Source organism: Staurois parvus, unplaced genomic scaffold, assembly GCF_062004578.1.
Source record: "Staurois parvus isolate SC_StPar_1 unplaced genomic scaffold, SC_StPar_1.0 ptg000575l, whole genome shotgun sequence".
NCBI lineage: Eukaryota > Metazoa > Chordata > Amphibia > Anura > Ranidae > Staurois > Staurois parvus.
The window spans coordinates 1745446-1762371 of NW_028318371.1; the positions used below are offsets into that span (position 1 = coordinate 1745446).

At 46.1% G+C, this 16926-nt stretch overlaps 1 protein-coding gene across 1 annotated transcript; it reads left to right on the top strand.

The window, feature by feature from the left end:
* Nucleotides 1-2336: 2336 nt before the first annotated feature.
* LOC149450314 (beta-1-syntrophin-like) lies at nt 2337-13239 on the top strand. Its single transcript, XM_089691994.1, has 3 exons — nt 2337-2727; nt 7937-8136; nt 13168-13239. The coding sequence occupies exons 1-3, from the start codon at nt 2337-2339 to the stop codon at nt 13237-13239; spliced, it is 663 nt and encodes a 220-aa protein (XP_089548120.1).
* The last annotated feature ends 3687 nt before the right edge of the window (nt 13240-16926 follow it).

Consider the following 16926-nt stretch of genomic DNA (forward strand, 5'->3'; position numbering starts at 1 on the left):
TCCTTGGTTACACGTCCATCACTCCCGGGGCAGCGGCAGCCGGTAAGCCGCTTATGTGGAGGAAGATCGGTAAGAGACGAGGGGGGGAGACAGGAAAGTGCGACCCCCCCTCAGAGTTCCACAACAATAAAAAGTGTTTAGTGTTTAACCCCTCGCCTACAGAGCACTTCTACCCCCTTCTTTACCAGGACAATTTTCAGCTTTCAGCGCTGCCGCACTTTGATTGACAATTGCGCGGTCATGCAACATTGTACCCATATGAAATTTTTATCATTTTTTTCTCACAAATAGAGCTTTCTTTTGGTGGTATTTATCGCCGCTGGGCGCTTTACTTTTTGCGCTATAAACAAAAAAATTGCAAAAAATTTAAAAAAAAAAGAGTTTCTTTGTTTCTATTATAAAATTTTTCAAACAGGTAATTTTTCTCCTTCACTGATGTGCATTGATGAGGTAGCACTGATGGGCACTAATAGGCGGCACTGATAGGCAGCACTAAAGGGCACTGATAGGCAGTACTAATGAGGTGTCACGGATATGCGGCACTGATAGGCAGCACTAATGAGGTGTCACGGATAGGCGGGACTGATAGGTGACACTGATGATGGGTACTGATAGATGGCACTGATAGGTGGCACTGACTGGCATCACTGCTGGGCACTGACTGGCACAACCGCTGGGCACTGACTGGTGGCACTGACTGGCAGCACTGCTGGGCTGCACTGGTGGGCGGCACTGGTGGGCACAGGTGGGTGGCACTTATGGGCACAGGTGGGTGCACTGCTGGGCAGAACTTGTGGGTGGCACTGCTGGGCACCGATCATCAGGGCACTGATCGTCAGTGCCCTGATGATCGGTGCCGATCCCCGCTCTGACAACCGCCGGTTCTCGGCAGTACTTTCCTCACGATCTGACAGCGTGAGGAAAGTGCAGCCGAGAACCGGCAATTGAACTTCCCGGTGATCAGCGTGTCATTGGACACGGCTGATCACGTGGTAAAAGGCCGCTGTGATTGGCCTTTTACCACATCACATGATCAGCTGTGTCCGTAGGACACAGTGATCACGGAGATAGCTGGGGCGCGCAGGAGAGCGTGTTCTGGGAGGACATCATATGACGCCCAACCAGAACTGGCCGACCGCACTGTAGCCGTCATCTGGCTATCTGCGGTCGGCAAGAAGTTAAAGAATTAAAAAAAAGTTAAGTTTTAAAAAATAAAAAAGGTTTTACCAATAAAAATGTTTTAGTTTTACACAAAACAGTTTTAGTGTTAAAAAAATTAAATAAAACAAAAAATAGTTTATGTGCTAAAAAATAAAAAAAAATGCTTCAGTGTTAAAAAAATAAAAACATTTATTATTGTTAAAAGATAAAAATAAAAAATATTTCATCCCCGCCCCCCTTCTCTGTCCCCCCCCCCCTCTTCCTCGCTCCTCCTCTGTCTATCCCTAACCCCCCACGTAGCTCTGGAGAGTCATTACCCCCACCGATCAAATTCTTTCTGATATGTTACTACCTCTTACTAATATTTGTATTCACTGGACACCATCAGATATGCTGCATTGTTTTCTTGGCTCTTCCCCTCCCCCTCTATATACAGACATTGATACTCTGCATACTTACCCCTGAATCTTGTTGTCAATATAATGTCTAATGCCTCCTGCTAATGTCTCCATCCCCATGTTATAATGACAAGAAAATTGTTTGAACAAAAAAAATAAAAAATATTTTTGTGTTAATAAAAAAAAGTGTTAAAAAATAAAAAAAATGTGTAGTGTTAAAATTATTTTTTTTTTAAGTGTTGGGGTTAAAAATAAACAATTTTATTGTTAAAAACTAAATAAAAACAAAAATGGTATTTTTTTTTAAACTAAAAGTGTTAAAATAAATTACAAAAAGTTTTAGTGTTAAAAAAAAAATAAAACGGTTTTGTTGTTAAAAAAAATAAAAATAAAACATTATTATGTTAAAAAATTAAAAGATTTTGTGTTAAAAAAAGTAAAAAAGAAAATTTTAGTATTAAAAGTAATAGAAATAAAATAAGTTTTAGTATGAAAAAAAAAAAGTTTCGTGTTGCCTGTGTTGTGTATGGATTGGTGCAGGTCGGGACTACAATCCCCTCCCCCCTCCATAGGAGGACAGGTGTGTGCTGTGGGTGGGGAGTTGTAGTTCCAGCGCACGCCTGCAGTACCCATGTTCCCACACTAGATGTCTCCCCCGCTCAGCCCCGCTCCGCCGGCTCTTCATCCCCGGCTGTCCTCATTAACCCCTGTGTGTCCGGCGGGCGGGGTGCCGGTGGGGTGTCGGTCCCTCCTCCCCGGTGTGCTCAGTATGGAGGGATGGCGGTAGAAGGCGGGGTGGAGGTGCTGCTCCGGGACGGTTGGTACACAGTTGCGGGGAAGTTGTCGGAGGTCTCCCTGGTGCTGAGCGCGGACCGGTCCGGGGACAACGGGGTGACCAATGGATCGTTCCGGGGCCCCTCCGAGCCCCCCCAGCCCGAGGCCATCGCCAACCAGAAGCGGACGGTGCGGGTGGTGGAGCCAGGCGGGCTGGGGATCCATGAAGGGGGGCCGGGAGAACAAGATGCCCGTCCTCATCTCCAACATCTTCCGCGGGCTGGCCGCCGACCTCACCCACTCCCTCTGTCGGGGGCGCCATCCTCTCCGTCACTGGCACCGACCTCCGGGATGACTCACGTGACGAGGGCGGGCAGGGAGGTCACCCTGGAGGGTAAGTACCACCTGTGACATGGGATGAGGGGGTGTCATGTATGTGTAGGGGATATGGGGGGGTAAGTACCACCTGTGACATGGGATGGGGGGGGGCATGTATGTGTAGGGGACATGTGGGGGTAAGTACCACCTGTGACATGGGGTGGGGGGGGGGCATGTATGTGTAGGGGACATATGGGGGGTAAGTACCACCTGTGGCATGGGATGGGGGGTCATGTATGTGTAGGGGACATATGGGGGGTAAGTACCACCTGTGACATGGGCTGGGGGGAATATATGCGTAGGGGACATGGAAATGGGGGGCATGGGGGTAAGTACCATGTATGATATGGGGGTGCCATGGTATTGGGGGCTCTGCCATGGCAGAGTCCTTTTCTGCTGCCATTGGAGGGGGGAGGGTTGCCATAGCAATGGAAAAGTTTTATGAGGGGGAGTGGCCCCTCAGTCTACTGTGGATACTGTATACCATGGGGGGGACCTTGCATGGCAGAATCGTTTTGGGGGTGTTGCCATGGCATTGGGGAAGTCTTACCCAGACGGTTCTGCCATGGCACGTCTTATTCTGTATGTCATTGGAGGATGGAAGGACCTACCATGGTAATAGGGGAGTCTTACTGGGAGGGGTCCTGCCCTGGGAAAGTCTACTTTGAGTACAATATGCCATTGGGGGACTCTGGACCTGCCATTGTAATCGGAGAGTCGTAGTAGGTGGTCCTGCAATGGGAACCATTACAAAGTCATCTTCTGGTACCAATGGGGGGGAGGGGGGACAAGTCTTATTTTGTATGTCATTGGAGGGTGGAAGGACCAGTCATGGTAATTGGAGAGTCTTACTGGGGATCCTGCCATGGGAAAGGCTTGTTCTGTATTCCTTTGGGGGGGCCGGGTACCTACCATGGCAATTGGAGAGTCTTATGTGGGGTCCTGCCATAGCAAAGTCTATTTTGAATACTGCACACCATGGGGGGGGGGGGGGGGGGACCTGTCATGGTAAAACGGTCAACACATGTACAAAGGATTTGCAGATGAACGTTTGACAATCTACTAGTGTATAGCCAGCTTTACTGCTCTCCAGCCAACCAGGTTGGATGGGTTGACTGCCTTCTTCCTCATCTCAAACAATGGTTCTTCCCACCACGCTGGCTATGATGTGGCTGCAGGATGCCTGGACCACCATTTCCAAATATATATATAAAACAATGCCTTCAGTTATGACTGCGATCTCTTCTACAGGAGGAGGGATGCCCGCCCCCCTCCCCCGCCACCAATTCCTTTCCTGGGCTCTCTCATTCCATTGGGGATCCTGGGACCGCTCCAAGCGGCAGCACCGACTTCAATACACACAGAGAAAGGAGCTGATGTAGTTCCTCCCTCTCTGTGGGATCACAAAATGGAAGCAACAAGGATTTTGTCACTTTAGGTTCTGGTTCTGTGTTTACTGGGCCGTTGCCGACCAGCTACTGTGCTGACCCATATGTGTCTGATCAGCTGCATTGGAGGCCAGAGGAGAGATCTGGGGTCTGATAGAGCCAGATGTCTCCATAAAGAGGACCTGTCATAGCCCATGCTGTCACAAGGGATGTTGTACATCCCTTGTGATAGCAATAAAGTTGATTTATAAAAAAAAAGGGACAGTTAAAAAGTTTAAAATAAAATAAATTATTAACACAATGTTTTAAAGTGTCCCCCCCCCCCCCCTGTGCTCATGTGCAAATACATACACATACATAAATCCAGCACACATATGTAAATGGTGATCACACCATACATGTGAGGTATCGCCACGAACGTCAGAACAAGAACAATAATTCCAGCACCAGACCTCCTGCATCACTCTAAACTAGTAACCTGTAGAGACTTTTAAAGTGTCACCTGTGGAGATTTGTAGGTCCCGTAGTTTGTAGATGTTCCACGAGTGTACTGCACAGTCTATTCCAAATCAAAACAGAAAGAAAAATGTTTCAAATTTGTTATTACTTACAAAAAGTGAAGAAAAAGGAATATTTGGCTGTTCAAAATAAAAACATGACCTCTTCAAGTATTTGGATGTGTTCAATCTGATCCATGATCCCTGGTATGCGATAAATAGGCCCAACACCGTAGTATGAGAAACATCCCCATATCATGATGCTTGCACCACCATGCTTCACGGTCTTCACAGTGTACTGTGGCTTGAATTCAGTGTTTGGAGGTCGTCTGACAAACTGTCTGCAGCAGATCCAAAAAGAACAATCTTACTTTCATCAGTCTACAAAATGTTGCCCCATTTCTCTTTTGCCAGTCAATGTGTTCTTTGGTAAATTGTAACCTCTTCAGCACATGTCGTTTTTCCAACAGTGGGACTTTGCGGGGGCTTCTTGCAGATAGCTTGGCTTCACATAGGCGTCTTCTAATTGTAACAGTCCTCACAGGGAACGTCACACCTTCTTTCATCTCCCCGGAGCTGATCATTGGCTGTCTTTGCCATTTTGGCTATTATTCGATCCATTCAAATGGCAGTTTTCTGTTTACTTTCACGTTTTGGTTTCCATTTTACAGCATTTGAGATCATTTTAGCTGAGCAGCCTATCAGTTTCTGCACTTCTTTATATATTTTCTCCTCTCCAATGAACTTTTTAATCAAAGTACGCTGTTTTTCTACACTTTGTCTGGAATGAGCCGTTCCTCAGATTTGTAGAGATATATTATATATAGAGGTATATTCCTTTCAGCAACACTGGCTATATCCATATGAACGTCCAACCTCCAGGAGCCACAATATACCGGGCAGAAAACAAACCTTCCTCACAAATTCACTATTCAGTGTCTCTCCAAAGAAAAGCCAAAGGGATCTGCAATAATGTTCTGCCATAAAAAATGTTCTTTATTAAAACCCGACCGGTACTTACATAATAGGAAGAAACAAGAGCGACAATCATACAAAACGCACTCATATCTACATCTCATTGGTTGGTTTGTATTCCCACAGATGGGGGGCCCAGTTTTTATTTCTGGGGCCTGTTTGTTGCCACCTTAGGCAGACTGTAATGGTTATTATATGGGATTTATTTTGTTATTATATACAGTACATGTTGTTCCTTAAAGCAGTTAGGGTGGATCCTGTCATCTCTAGGTGCATGGAGTACACTCACAGTCCTAGAAAGCTGGACTCTAAATACAGATATGAGAAATGTTTTCCTGTCAGAAGATTTTTATATCTGTTCATCCATTGCTGGGATTTACACAGCTCTGCCAGACAGCACAGCCAAGCAGACAAGACTACTTACAGTTAGGAAATACAGTGGTGTCCTCTGTCCACCCCCAACCATCTGATTGGATGGTGAAACAACAGCAGCAGACTGATTAGGTCATCTCTTTGCTCTCTTCTCCTATCAGTATGTTCTATGTTGGTACATGTGCATGCAGCACACCTGATTGGCTCTCGGTTCTGCCCCTTCTTCTTCCAGTGCTGCTGCATAGTAAGAGGCTGATACCAAATCAATTTCAGGCACTTCCACTAGTGGCATTAAAAAACACACATTTCAAGATTTATTAACCCCTTCCTGTCGGATGTATGTATATACCGTATTTTTCGCTCCATAAAACGCACTTTTTCCCCCCCAACAAAGGGGGGAAAATGTCAGTGCGTCTTATGGAGCGAATGTAAAGCGTCCAGTCTGGTATTTCTGCCGCCACCATGTCAGAATATCGGGCCGGCCGCTCAGCTCTTCTCTCCTGCAGGACCTTACCTATTCCTTGCTCCAGCGCTGCAGTCTTCCCGCGGCGGCTTCTGTGACAGCCGGGTGCCCACTGCGCATGAGCGAGAAGCGCCGTGCTTTGTGAATGGTCCGGTGTCTTCTGGGACACATGACAGGTCCGAGAAGGCTCCGGGCCATTCACAAAGCGCAGCGCTTCTTCCGCATGCGCAGTGGGCACCCGGCTGTCACAGAAGCCGCCGCGGGAAGAAGAAGGAAGGACAACTCCGCAGAAGTGGGAGCGGGTACCTCAAATTCAGATACCCGCTCCCCCTCCCTCCCCAAAGGTCCGCAGTCTCTGGTAATCTCCTTTACTGTCTGCAGTCTCTGGTCTTCTGTGCTATGTCCACAGTCTCTGGTCATTCCCTGTACTGTGTCCGCAGTCTCTGGTCATTCCCTGTACTGTGTCCGCAGTTTCTGGTCATTCCCTGTACTGTGTCCGCAGTCTCTGGTCATCTCCTGTACTGTGTCCGCAGTCTCTGGTCATCTCCTGTACTGTGTCTGCAGTCTCTGGTCATCCCCTGTACTGTGTCCGCAGTCTCTGGTCATCCCCTGTACTGTGTCCGCAGTCTCTGGTCATCCCCTGTACTGTGTCCGCAGTCTCTGGTCATCCCCTGTACTGTGTCCGCAGTCTCTGGTCATCCCCTGTACTGTGTCCGCAGTCTATGGTCATCCCCTGTACTGTGCCCGCAGTCTCTGGTCATCTCCTATACTGTGCCCGCAGTCTCTGGCCATCTCCTGTACTGTGTCCGCAGTCTCTGGCCATCTCCTGTACTGTGTCCGCAGTCTCTGGCCATCTCCTGTACTGTGTCCGCAGTCTCTGGTCATCTCCTGTACTGTGTCCGCAGTCTCTGGCCATCTCCTGTACTGTGTCCGCAGTCTCTGGTCATCTCCTGTACTGTCCGCAGTCTCTGGTCATCTCCTGTCCTATGTCCGCAGTCTCTGGTCATCCCCTGTCCTATGTCTGCAGTCCATTGGTTCAGAATATTTTTTTTCTTGTTTTTCTCCTCTAAAACCTAGGTGCGTCTTATGGAGCGAAAAATACGGTATGTGGCAGCACAGAGATTGGCCGTATTCTGTGCCTCCTCGTATACACATACCTGTTTTGTGTTGGCAGCATGCCCCCAGCACTCTGACAGCACCGTCACTGACAATTGGAAGCTGGTAGGATGGGCTTCCAATTATCTAATCATCCAATCACAGTGATCACATGGTGTGGAAGCTGAGCAAGCAGGTAACGATGCTCCGGTGTTGCGATCTCTTAAAAGGCTGGGAAGAAGGGGTTAATGAATACAGAGTTGCATTCATTTGTGTCTGTTATATCTGTCTGGAGATTAGTCCAAAGATGTACAGTTTTTATTCAACTGTGTGTGGCAAAATATCCTAAAAATCCAGAGCTATGAACAGGGGATTCTAAGAAGATCCTGGGATTTCCCGCTGTAAACGCATGTGTTCTGTATTGCAGACATCTAGAACTGCATTCACCTGATGCCAAGCATACTGCGGTGCTGCGAGCAAAAGATCCTGCGGCGGCCCAGACCGGGTTCAACGCAATTCATGGGGCGGTGAAGGAACTTCTTCCCAAGGTGATGGCCGAAGTCCAAACTCAGCTGGGAAAAAACGGAATCTCTGGAAGTCATGAAATTCGGCACATGGGCTGGCTAGCAGAAAAGGTCAGTTTGTTGTGTCTTTGGCTTTATATTGTTTATCTCACGAGCTAAATGACCACAAAAATGTCTCATCTGAAGTCCCTTTAACCCTTTTCCGCCTACTCCGGTGTCCTTGTACAAAGTTCTGAGTGCCTGGGGGGCGGGAAGATTTTCGATCATGTGACTACTGTGTTTGGCTGTCATAGTGGTCACATGATCAGGAGTCGTTCCTCTGGCTATGGATTATTAGTGAGGGCTGAGAGCTGTCTGTGACAGCCCAGTGTCTGTGCTGGGAGCTTGCAGTAAGCTTGTTCTCAGCACAGAAACATTGGCTGCCCAACAACGCACATGTGGGGGTGTTAAAGCCTGCCCTTGTGGCTGCAAATATGTGTTATTTGGGTGACAACAGGTTAAAGTGGAACTTAACCCCCCCAGGTTTAATTTTACTCTAAACCCCCTCCTCCCTTGTGTGCTGGGGGGAACTTAAATAACATACCCAGCCATCAACTGCAGCATTGCCCTGCAGTAATCTGCTGACAGCGGAACCCACAGGGCCTTGTGCCGCCATCATTGGAGCCAGCTTTCTCTTCCAGGTCCTAGCAAGCAGCTCCCGATGACACTCCACTGCGCATGCACAGCGTATTGTACATAGCCCCAAAGCCACCTGGGATACATGATTTTGGTATCCTAGGGGGCTTCAGGTGGGGTGGGGAGGATGTCATTCTTACCTAAGCGAGGAAGGCAGAAGCATGGGGTGTGTTCTCTGAAAGAACGAAGTACAGGAGTTGGACAAAAATATGGAAACACTACATGATTTGCAGGTGTGAAAGTGACGACATGGTTTGCGTTGAAAGCGGAAGTGACGTAACATTATTTTGCTTCCGCTGTGTGATGAGACACCTAGCTAACAGGTGGAAAGCCTCACTTCCGTCATTTACTGCGTGCGCAGCTAGTAATATGGAGTCATGTCAGAGCTTACTGAGCTTCAAAGAGGGCAAATTGTTGGTGCCACTCAGCTGGTGCCTCTGTGACTGAAGTTGCCAATTATTTTTCGTGTCACGAGGTACAGTATCAAAGGTTATGGCGGCATATACAGTTTCTGGGAAAACGATGTCTGGGCAGCCATATCTTGGTATTCTGCAGGTCCCATTGTCACCTTGAAAGATAGTCACTGCCAGTGACTATGTACAAATTTTGGCAGCCTATGTGCACCCCATGGTGCAGACATTGTTTCCCGAAGACCGCGCCATTTACCAAGCTGACAATGCTCTGAATTCACACAGCTGGCGGTGTCAAATCACGGTTTGTCGAGGATGCAGACAAAGTCTCACACCTTCCCTGGGCGCCACAGTCGCCAGACCTCCATATCATAGAGCCATTATGGTCAACGAGATTTGGGCTCGTTTTTGCCTCCGGCATCTCTGCGAGAACTGGAACGATTGTTGTATGAAGAGTAGTATCAGATTCCATTATCCACCACCCAAGACTTATATTTGTCAATTCCCAGGAGAATTCAGACCGTCTTGGATGCTAAAGGCAGTCCAACACTATAGGAGCTAATGATTTTGTTCTTTTACCTAGTGTTTCCATAATTTTGTCCAACCCCTGTAACTGGGACTGAAGGTTCGTGTTAAAATCTTAGGAGTTTGACGTCATCGTGTTCTTGCTCTATCTGTTTAATGTGCTGATTGTCTGCTTGTTATTTGGGTCCACTTTAAACTATGATCAGTTACTTAGGCGGAGACCTTTCTCTGCCACCTACTGGAATTTGTCATTTCTGTGCAATGTATGCGATTAAAGAGGGGACTCCGTATGCAGCTTTCATTGAATGTTGCCACTTAACAGCAAGCACTGAACACATCAAATATGCCACAGTCTCCTGGGAAGTGTAATTAGTCGGTTTGTTTGAATTTGGGGTTTTACTGTTACACTTAGGAATCGGGGGAGGCTGAGGATAGGGCCGCTGTAGCTGACAAGCCCCCTTTGCCAGTCACACTCCGTGAACAGGGGATTGTGGCAGCTATGCTGTGTCTGAGATCAATGTTAGTGACGCCCACTAATTGGGCATTCGTCGGGGAGGAGCAGAGAAGCTGGAAACTAAGGAACTAAAAAGAGATTTACTTCACATTTCAATACTGTTTCATTGGAGAAGTGAATACAGGCATTTAGACATGCAAGGATGGATCTGTATTTATGTTTTTAATTCCTTCAGGAGTTCATTTTTTAAGGCCCAACACTGGAAACACATTTTAGTTAGTTATTGTGTACCGAGAATACTATCTCTACAGTCACTGACCTTACATTTTCCAAAATACAATATTTTTCCCTAAAGCGGGCCTTTAACGTCTTAAGGGGCCATGCACGGTGCTTACAAGAAGGTGTCCGTTCCGATATTGGGGGCACGTGTAAAGGTAAAGGTACTCTGGCCTCTGATTTGGGTCACGCCGTGTACATCGTTCTCTGGGGAGGTACAGTAGTAAGTGTAGATGGTGAGACGACTTGTTCAGCTGAGCCAATGCAGATTTAATGAGCATCACACTTGTTAGCGTTGGCGGTTGGATTGGCTGGATGTCCGTAAAGACAGATGCATCCAGTGAATGCTTCCTGTTAATATGGAAGATGGACAGTCTAGGTGTTGATAGACATCGTTTATGTATTTACTTTTTACAGTTATTGTCATTTGCTTTTTATGAACACGTAATTTCCAAAAGTTTTGCCCATTTATAACAGTCCCTGAGCGATTTCTCTGCTCCTTTTTTGTTATGTTTCCACAGAAGTTGAAGCGTATCTAAACCTGAGAACAAAATCTTTTCCAGTTTACCAATCTTTAGATTTGGTGGCTGCCATTGTTTTATTTTTATTAGGATTATCTAGTTTTTATGTTAAGCTGGTAATCATGTTCACTTCCTGTCCTAGGGTGACAACACTCAATGTACTATATCTATTGTAATGTTTGGGGGTTGTTTAGCTCAGGGTAGCGCTCACCAGCAAGTAGAATCCACACCAGAAATTGTTGTTTTAGAGTTTCTTAGCCCACTTTTATTAAAGAAAAAAAAAAAGTCCATGCAATGTATGTTTGCCACATCAACAGAAGACAACCAATCCAGCCTCCTGGCTTGCACTTGCAACAAAATAGTTCTTCAGCCTCCTGGCTTATGTACAGCAGTTCTGCTCAGGCCTTCCACTATAGACCCTCGTCAGTCCCCCATAGACCACTTCCTCGCCAACACTGTCCACACAGCTGGCAGCCCTTTGCTGCCCTGATCCTCAGGCTCTGGACTCTGTCCTTTCCAATGCACATATGCACTCCTCTGGATTCTCCCTTGCACATACCTGGATTCCTCGGGAGGATAGAGCCCAGAACCCTGGTCCTGTCTCTACAAAAAGCCCAGAACCCACCTGCATAATCCGTGTTCTGGCTATTCCTAAAATCTAGTCCCAGGATTGCAGAATTCTTCCCACCAAGATCACTTTGAAATTTCCAGGTTCCAGGTCCCAAAATGGACCTTTATGAAACAATGAAGAAACTGAAAAGCCAGTTTCCTCTGCATTACACAAACCCCCTGGAGCCCCTTAACCTGCCTTGTTGAGGATCCTGGGTAGCATAATATCCTTTTACCAACATGACAGATCACCGCACTGTCACACTATGGAGAGCAGCATTGTCACCCTAGGACAAGAAGTGTGTCAGGGCTACAGAACAAACACGTGTCGGCTTGTGAGCTGCTATGTGAGTAATAAATCTTACCAAGTGCTGATTGTGAATCGCCTGCACCTAACACATGCTCATACTAGTGTGTAAAAAAACAAAAACCCACAATGTGCCGCGCTTCACTTCAACAATAATATGTGTATCCAATCACTAATATTTCTAATGCATATCCAAATATATAAATGAATATAAATATATGTAATTGTGCATCCAGTTACTATTAGTTATATATCAAAATAAATGAAAAAGTGAATGAACCAATGATGATTGTCAACAACAGTGTCCATATGATTGTTATAAGCAGTCAAAAGAAAAATCCATATATGAGTTCCTTCAAACGTGCAAACTTTGCTTTATCGTATAATATCCCGTGCTTCTTAAAAAGTATTTGGTGCGAATAACTTGCATAAACGTCCCCCCCCGGTTGTGCTCTCACCTCAAATACAGTTACAAGAAAAAGTATGTGAACCCCTTGGGATTACGTGGAGTTTTGCATGAATTGGGCAGAAAATGTGCTCTGAACGTCATCTTAAGGTCAACGTTACCTTTTGAGGGTAACCCCATGCCAAGAAAAAAAAAGCTTTATTCGAGCATGTGGACGGGCTGGCCAGTAAAGGGGGGAGACCCTCAGATCCTGCCAACCCAACCCCCCCCCCTCCCCATGTGAATGACTATGGGGTACATTGAGCATTTTTTTGCTACCCGTCACTTTGCTTTATCTGGCAATAGCACGGTCATGCAACGCTGCACACGAATGACATTTTTCATTTTTTTCCCCACAAAAATAGAGCTTTCTTCTGGTGATATATGAACACCACGAGGTATTTATTATATAAATGAAAATTTTGAAACAAAAAAAACTATATTTTTTACTTTTTGTTATAAAACATATCCAATAAAAAAATAAAAAAAAATTCTTCCTAAATTTAGGCGAACATATATTCTGTTACATGTTTTAGGTAAAAAACAAACCGCAAATCAGTAAATGTGTATTAATTGGTTTGTGTGAAAGTTGCAGCGTCTACAAACAATGGGATAAATAATAAATACTGGAATTTTCTTTATCTTTTACATTTTATTTATGTTTATACTATTAATGGCGATGATGAGTGGGGCTGTGATAGTGCGCCGAGCAATCTGACACTTTGTCACAACTGACACTGACATCTCCAGTGACACTGATACAGAGATCAGTGTTAATACTATACACTGTGACTGTATAAATGACACTGACTGGGAAGGGGTAACATCTAGGGGCAATCAAAGGGTTAGCGGTGTGTACTGTGTGTAGTATGGGATGCTCTTACTAATCCATGTGGATGTTTTTACTCTCTTCTTTGCAGGGAGAAAAAATAGACACATCGCTGCTGTTTGTACAGAGGTCTGTGTTGCTTGTCAACACAGAGTTCTGCTAAGTCATTCGCTCGGCCATTCATCAGGTCCCAGCCATAAATCAATTGGCTGAACCTGCTGGTTGGCTTGGGCTGTAGCGAATGGCAGCACAGATGGGGGTAACGGGCACACATGCCCCCTACCTAGAAATGAAAGATCACATACATGTACGTGATCTGGTGCAGAGGAGACCCCAGGCTGCTGTATATTTGCATGGGCCTGTCGGCAGATGGTTAATTCATGGAACAGAGTTCTACTACCTAATAGTCTCTTATATGTTGTGGTGAGATGTCTGGAATCGGGATCCCAGATCTTCACATCCAGTGCAGCCATGACTAGAGGGTTCAACTCTTCTAGATGTGGGATTCATTTTATTGGATGGTCCATGCAGCAGAATTAGTGGGAACAGATGATACTATGAGAGACAGAAGAGGCCAGAGGGTGACTAAGCCCCGTAGACTCCACTGGGAACTAAAATCTCACTTTTGGGTGGACTGACCCTTTAACTGTACAGGATATGGTGGTGGTACACAAATGAAAGGAGTACGGGACACACGGAATGATAGAAATGCCAGTCACCACAGACTTGGAATTACACTGTATCTGAGCACCACAAAGAGAAAATGATCATTTATTCATTTGTAATAATCAAAGAAAACTCCCCCATCCATCCATGTTTCCATGCTTTATTTTACTGAGAAATCACTTTGAACAACTCTTGTCTAGCATTTCTGGCTGTGGCCACCTTGAGTAAGGGCAATGACTGATGTAGCATTTACTTCCTGGAATCCATCTGCCCTTAGCTCAGGCACGAGGGTGTGCTTTGGTGAGAAAACCCCTGTTCCACTCCTGGGATGTATGAGTTTATTTGCCTAGGCTAGAAACCAGGAAGTAATTGAGGAATTGTTAATAAAAAAGAATATGTTTAAAACAAGTAGATATGATCTACATTCCTAAATACACTGCTCAAAAAAATTAAAGGAACGCTTTTTAATCAGAGTATAGTGTCAAGTCAATTAAACTTCTGGGATATTTATCTGGTCAGTTAAGTATCAGAGGGGGTTGTTAATCAGTTTCAGCTGCTTTGGTATTAATGAAATGAACAACAGTTGCATTAGATGGGCAACAATGAGACGACCCCCAACACAGGAATGGTTTTACAGGTGGAGGCCACTGACATTTTTTTCCCTACTCATCTTTTCTGACTGTTTTTCACTAGTTTTGTATCATATGACGCCCTCCCAGAACTGGACAACCGCGCTCTATCCGTTATTCAGCTATAGCGCGCTTGGCAAGTGGTTAAAAAGATATCCCAGCATCCTCTGAGATCTCATGTTTCAGTCCATCTGATGCTGCCACGTTGCACCTCAGACTGTCCAGGAGCTCAGTGGTGACCTGGTCCAGATCTGGGAGGAAATCCTCCAGGACACCATCCGTCGTCTAATTAGAAGCATGCCCTGACGTTGTCACACATACATACAATCACGTGGGGTCATACAAACTACTGAGGACCATTCTGAGTTGCTGCAATACAATTTTAGCAAAATGGACTCGTCTGCTGCATTTTTTTTTCACTTTGATTTTCGGGGTGTCTTTGAATTCAGTCCTCTGTTGGTTGATAATTTTCATCAAATGATGGGGCGTCCTTATGTTCCTAACACATCACCCCGTCCATGTCAGTATAGAGACCCAACATGAGATTTTCCCCATTGAGATCTGATGTGTTCTCAAAGTGTTCCTTTATTTTTGGAGCCGTGTATTTGCTAAGGATAGCATCAGAAGGATTGAAAATAGTTCATGTTTATTGAGATTGAAGTGTATTTTATTTATTATTTATTTCAGGTACTTCTATATCGCCGTCAATTTACACAGCACTTTACATATATATTGTACATTCACATCAGTCCCTAACCCTCAAGGGGCATCCAATCTAAGGTCCCTAACTCACATCCATACATACACTATCTATCTATCTATCTATCTATCTATCTATCTATCTATCTATCTATCCAGTTGTACCCGACCCTTGGCGATTGCATGGACCGTCACTCGTAAGCGACTTTTTCCATGAATTCTCTTAGCAGTTATTTTACAGGGTAGGTTCCCAGGTCTTTCTCCAACCCCCACCATGCAGGAGATCCCACATGGCCAGGGATGAAACTAGGACAATTTAGACAGGAGCCAATTCACCTACCAGCATGTCTTTGGAGTGTGGGAGGAAACTCACACAGGCACAGGGAGAACATGCAAACTCCAGGCAGGTGGTGCCATCTTTGGGATTCGAACCAACGACCCAAGTACTGCCAGGCGGAAGTGCTAACCATTTAGCCACTGTGCTGCCCAAGTTGTGCATTAAAGTTTTTCTGTTGCCTGAAGTTGCCCCTCCTCTGATCAATTTATTGTGTTCCATTGAACGGGCTGCCGACACACGCCAGAATAGACCAAATATCGGACACGCATCGTTTCTTCTGACTAGATGTGCAGTGTGGTGCGCTGCAATGCATGTTTGTCTGTCAGATGTGCGTTCGGTTCCTATTGACAATGGATGGCACTGCAACACGCTAATTCATGGACCACGTGTCGTCCTATGTTGCAGGAATGCATCTTACCGCAACACAAAGTGTGATTGGATGCTTCATGTAAGGTGCGCATAGGCAGGGCAATTCACAGAACGTTACAATATACAGAGTCCTCCAGCATACTTACCAGCCAGCCAGCAAAATTGGAAAAAGCCTAAAATGTTTCAGCAATTTGTGTTCAGTTTGTTGGATACATTTGCAAATATATGTGAAGCCGCACTGCCACGTCAAGGCTCCTCTGTACAGTGCGGTCCCTAACTCCACTCTAATGTCATTTCCAAATTGTGACATACAGAGCAAGAAATACATTCAGAATGTAAACTAGATCAACAAAAATTAAATCAAAAACAGAGGTTTTGGTTGCATATATTTGCAATTATATACGAAACTACCATCTATAGACGTCTAAAACATGAGTGAAAAAAAATACTGGCCTCCAACCTCCCCTTATAGCCAGTCCAACACACGCCTTTAAAAAAGAATACCGGCCTCCAACCTCCCCTTATAGCCGGTCCAACACACACCTGGAAAAAAAATATTGTAGCTCTCTTGTGGGTGAAGAGAGCTGGTGTAATTGCTTTCTTGGAGGCAGGTGCTGATGACAATCCTTCAATAGAGCGATGACGGAGCCTCCACGTGAATATCACATGCTGACGAAGCCTCCACGTGATTGGCACATGCTGTCGGAGCCTCCACGTGCTTCGCACATTCTGACGGAGCCTCCACGTGCTTGGCACATGCTGTCGGAGCCTCCACGTGCTCGGCACAAGCCGTCGGAGCCCCCACGTGCTCGGCACAAGCCGTCGGAGCCCCCACGTGCTCGGCACAAGCCGTCGGAGCCCCCACGTGCTCGGCACAAGCCGTCGGAGCCTCCACGTGCTCGGCACAAGCCCTCGGAGCCTCCACGTGCTCGGCACAAGCCCTCGGAGCCTCCACGTGCTCGGCACAAGCCCTCGGAGCCTCCACGTGCTCGGCACAAGCCCTCGGAGCCTCCACGTGCTCGGCACAAGCCCTCGGAGCCTCCAGGTGCTCGGCACAAGCCCTCGGAGCCTCCAGGTGCTCGGCACAAGCCCTCGGAGCCTCCAGGTGCTCGGCACAAGCCCTCGGAGCCTCCACGTGCTCGGCACAAGC

Excerpts from the sequence above, each read along its gene's own strand:
- LOC149450314 (XM_089691994.1), top strand. The coding sequence starts at position 2,337 with ATGGCGGTAGAAGGCGGGGTGGAGGTGCTGCTCCGGGACGGTTGGTAC. Across the intron at positions 2,728-7,936 it reads CAGGGAGGTCACCCTGGAGG|AACTGCATTCACCTGATGCC; the intron begins GTAAGTACCACC and ends GCAGACATCTAG. Across the intron at positions 8,137-13,167 it reads TGGGCTGGCTAGCAGAAAAG|GGAGAAAAAATAGACACATC; the intron begins GTCAGTTTGTTG and ends TCTTCTTTGCAG.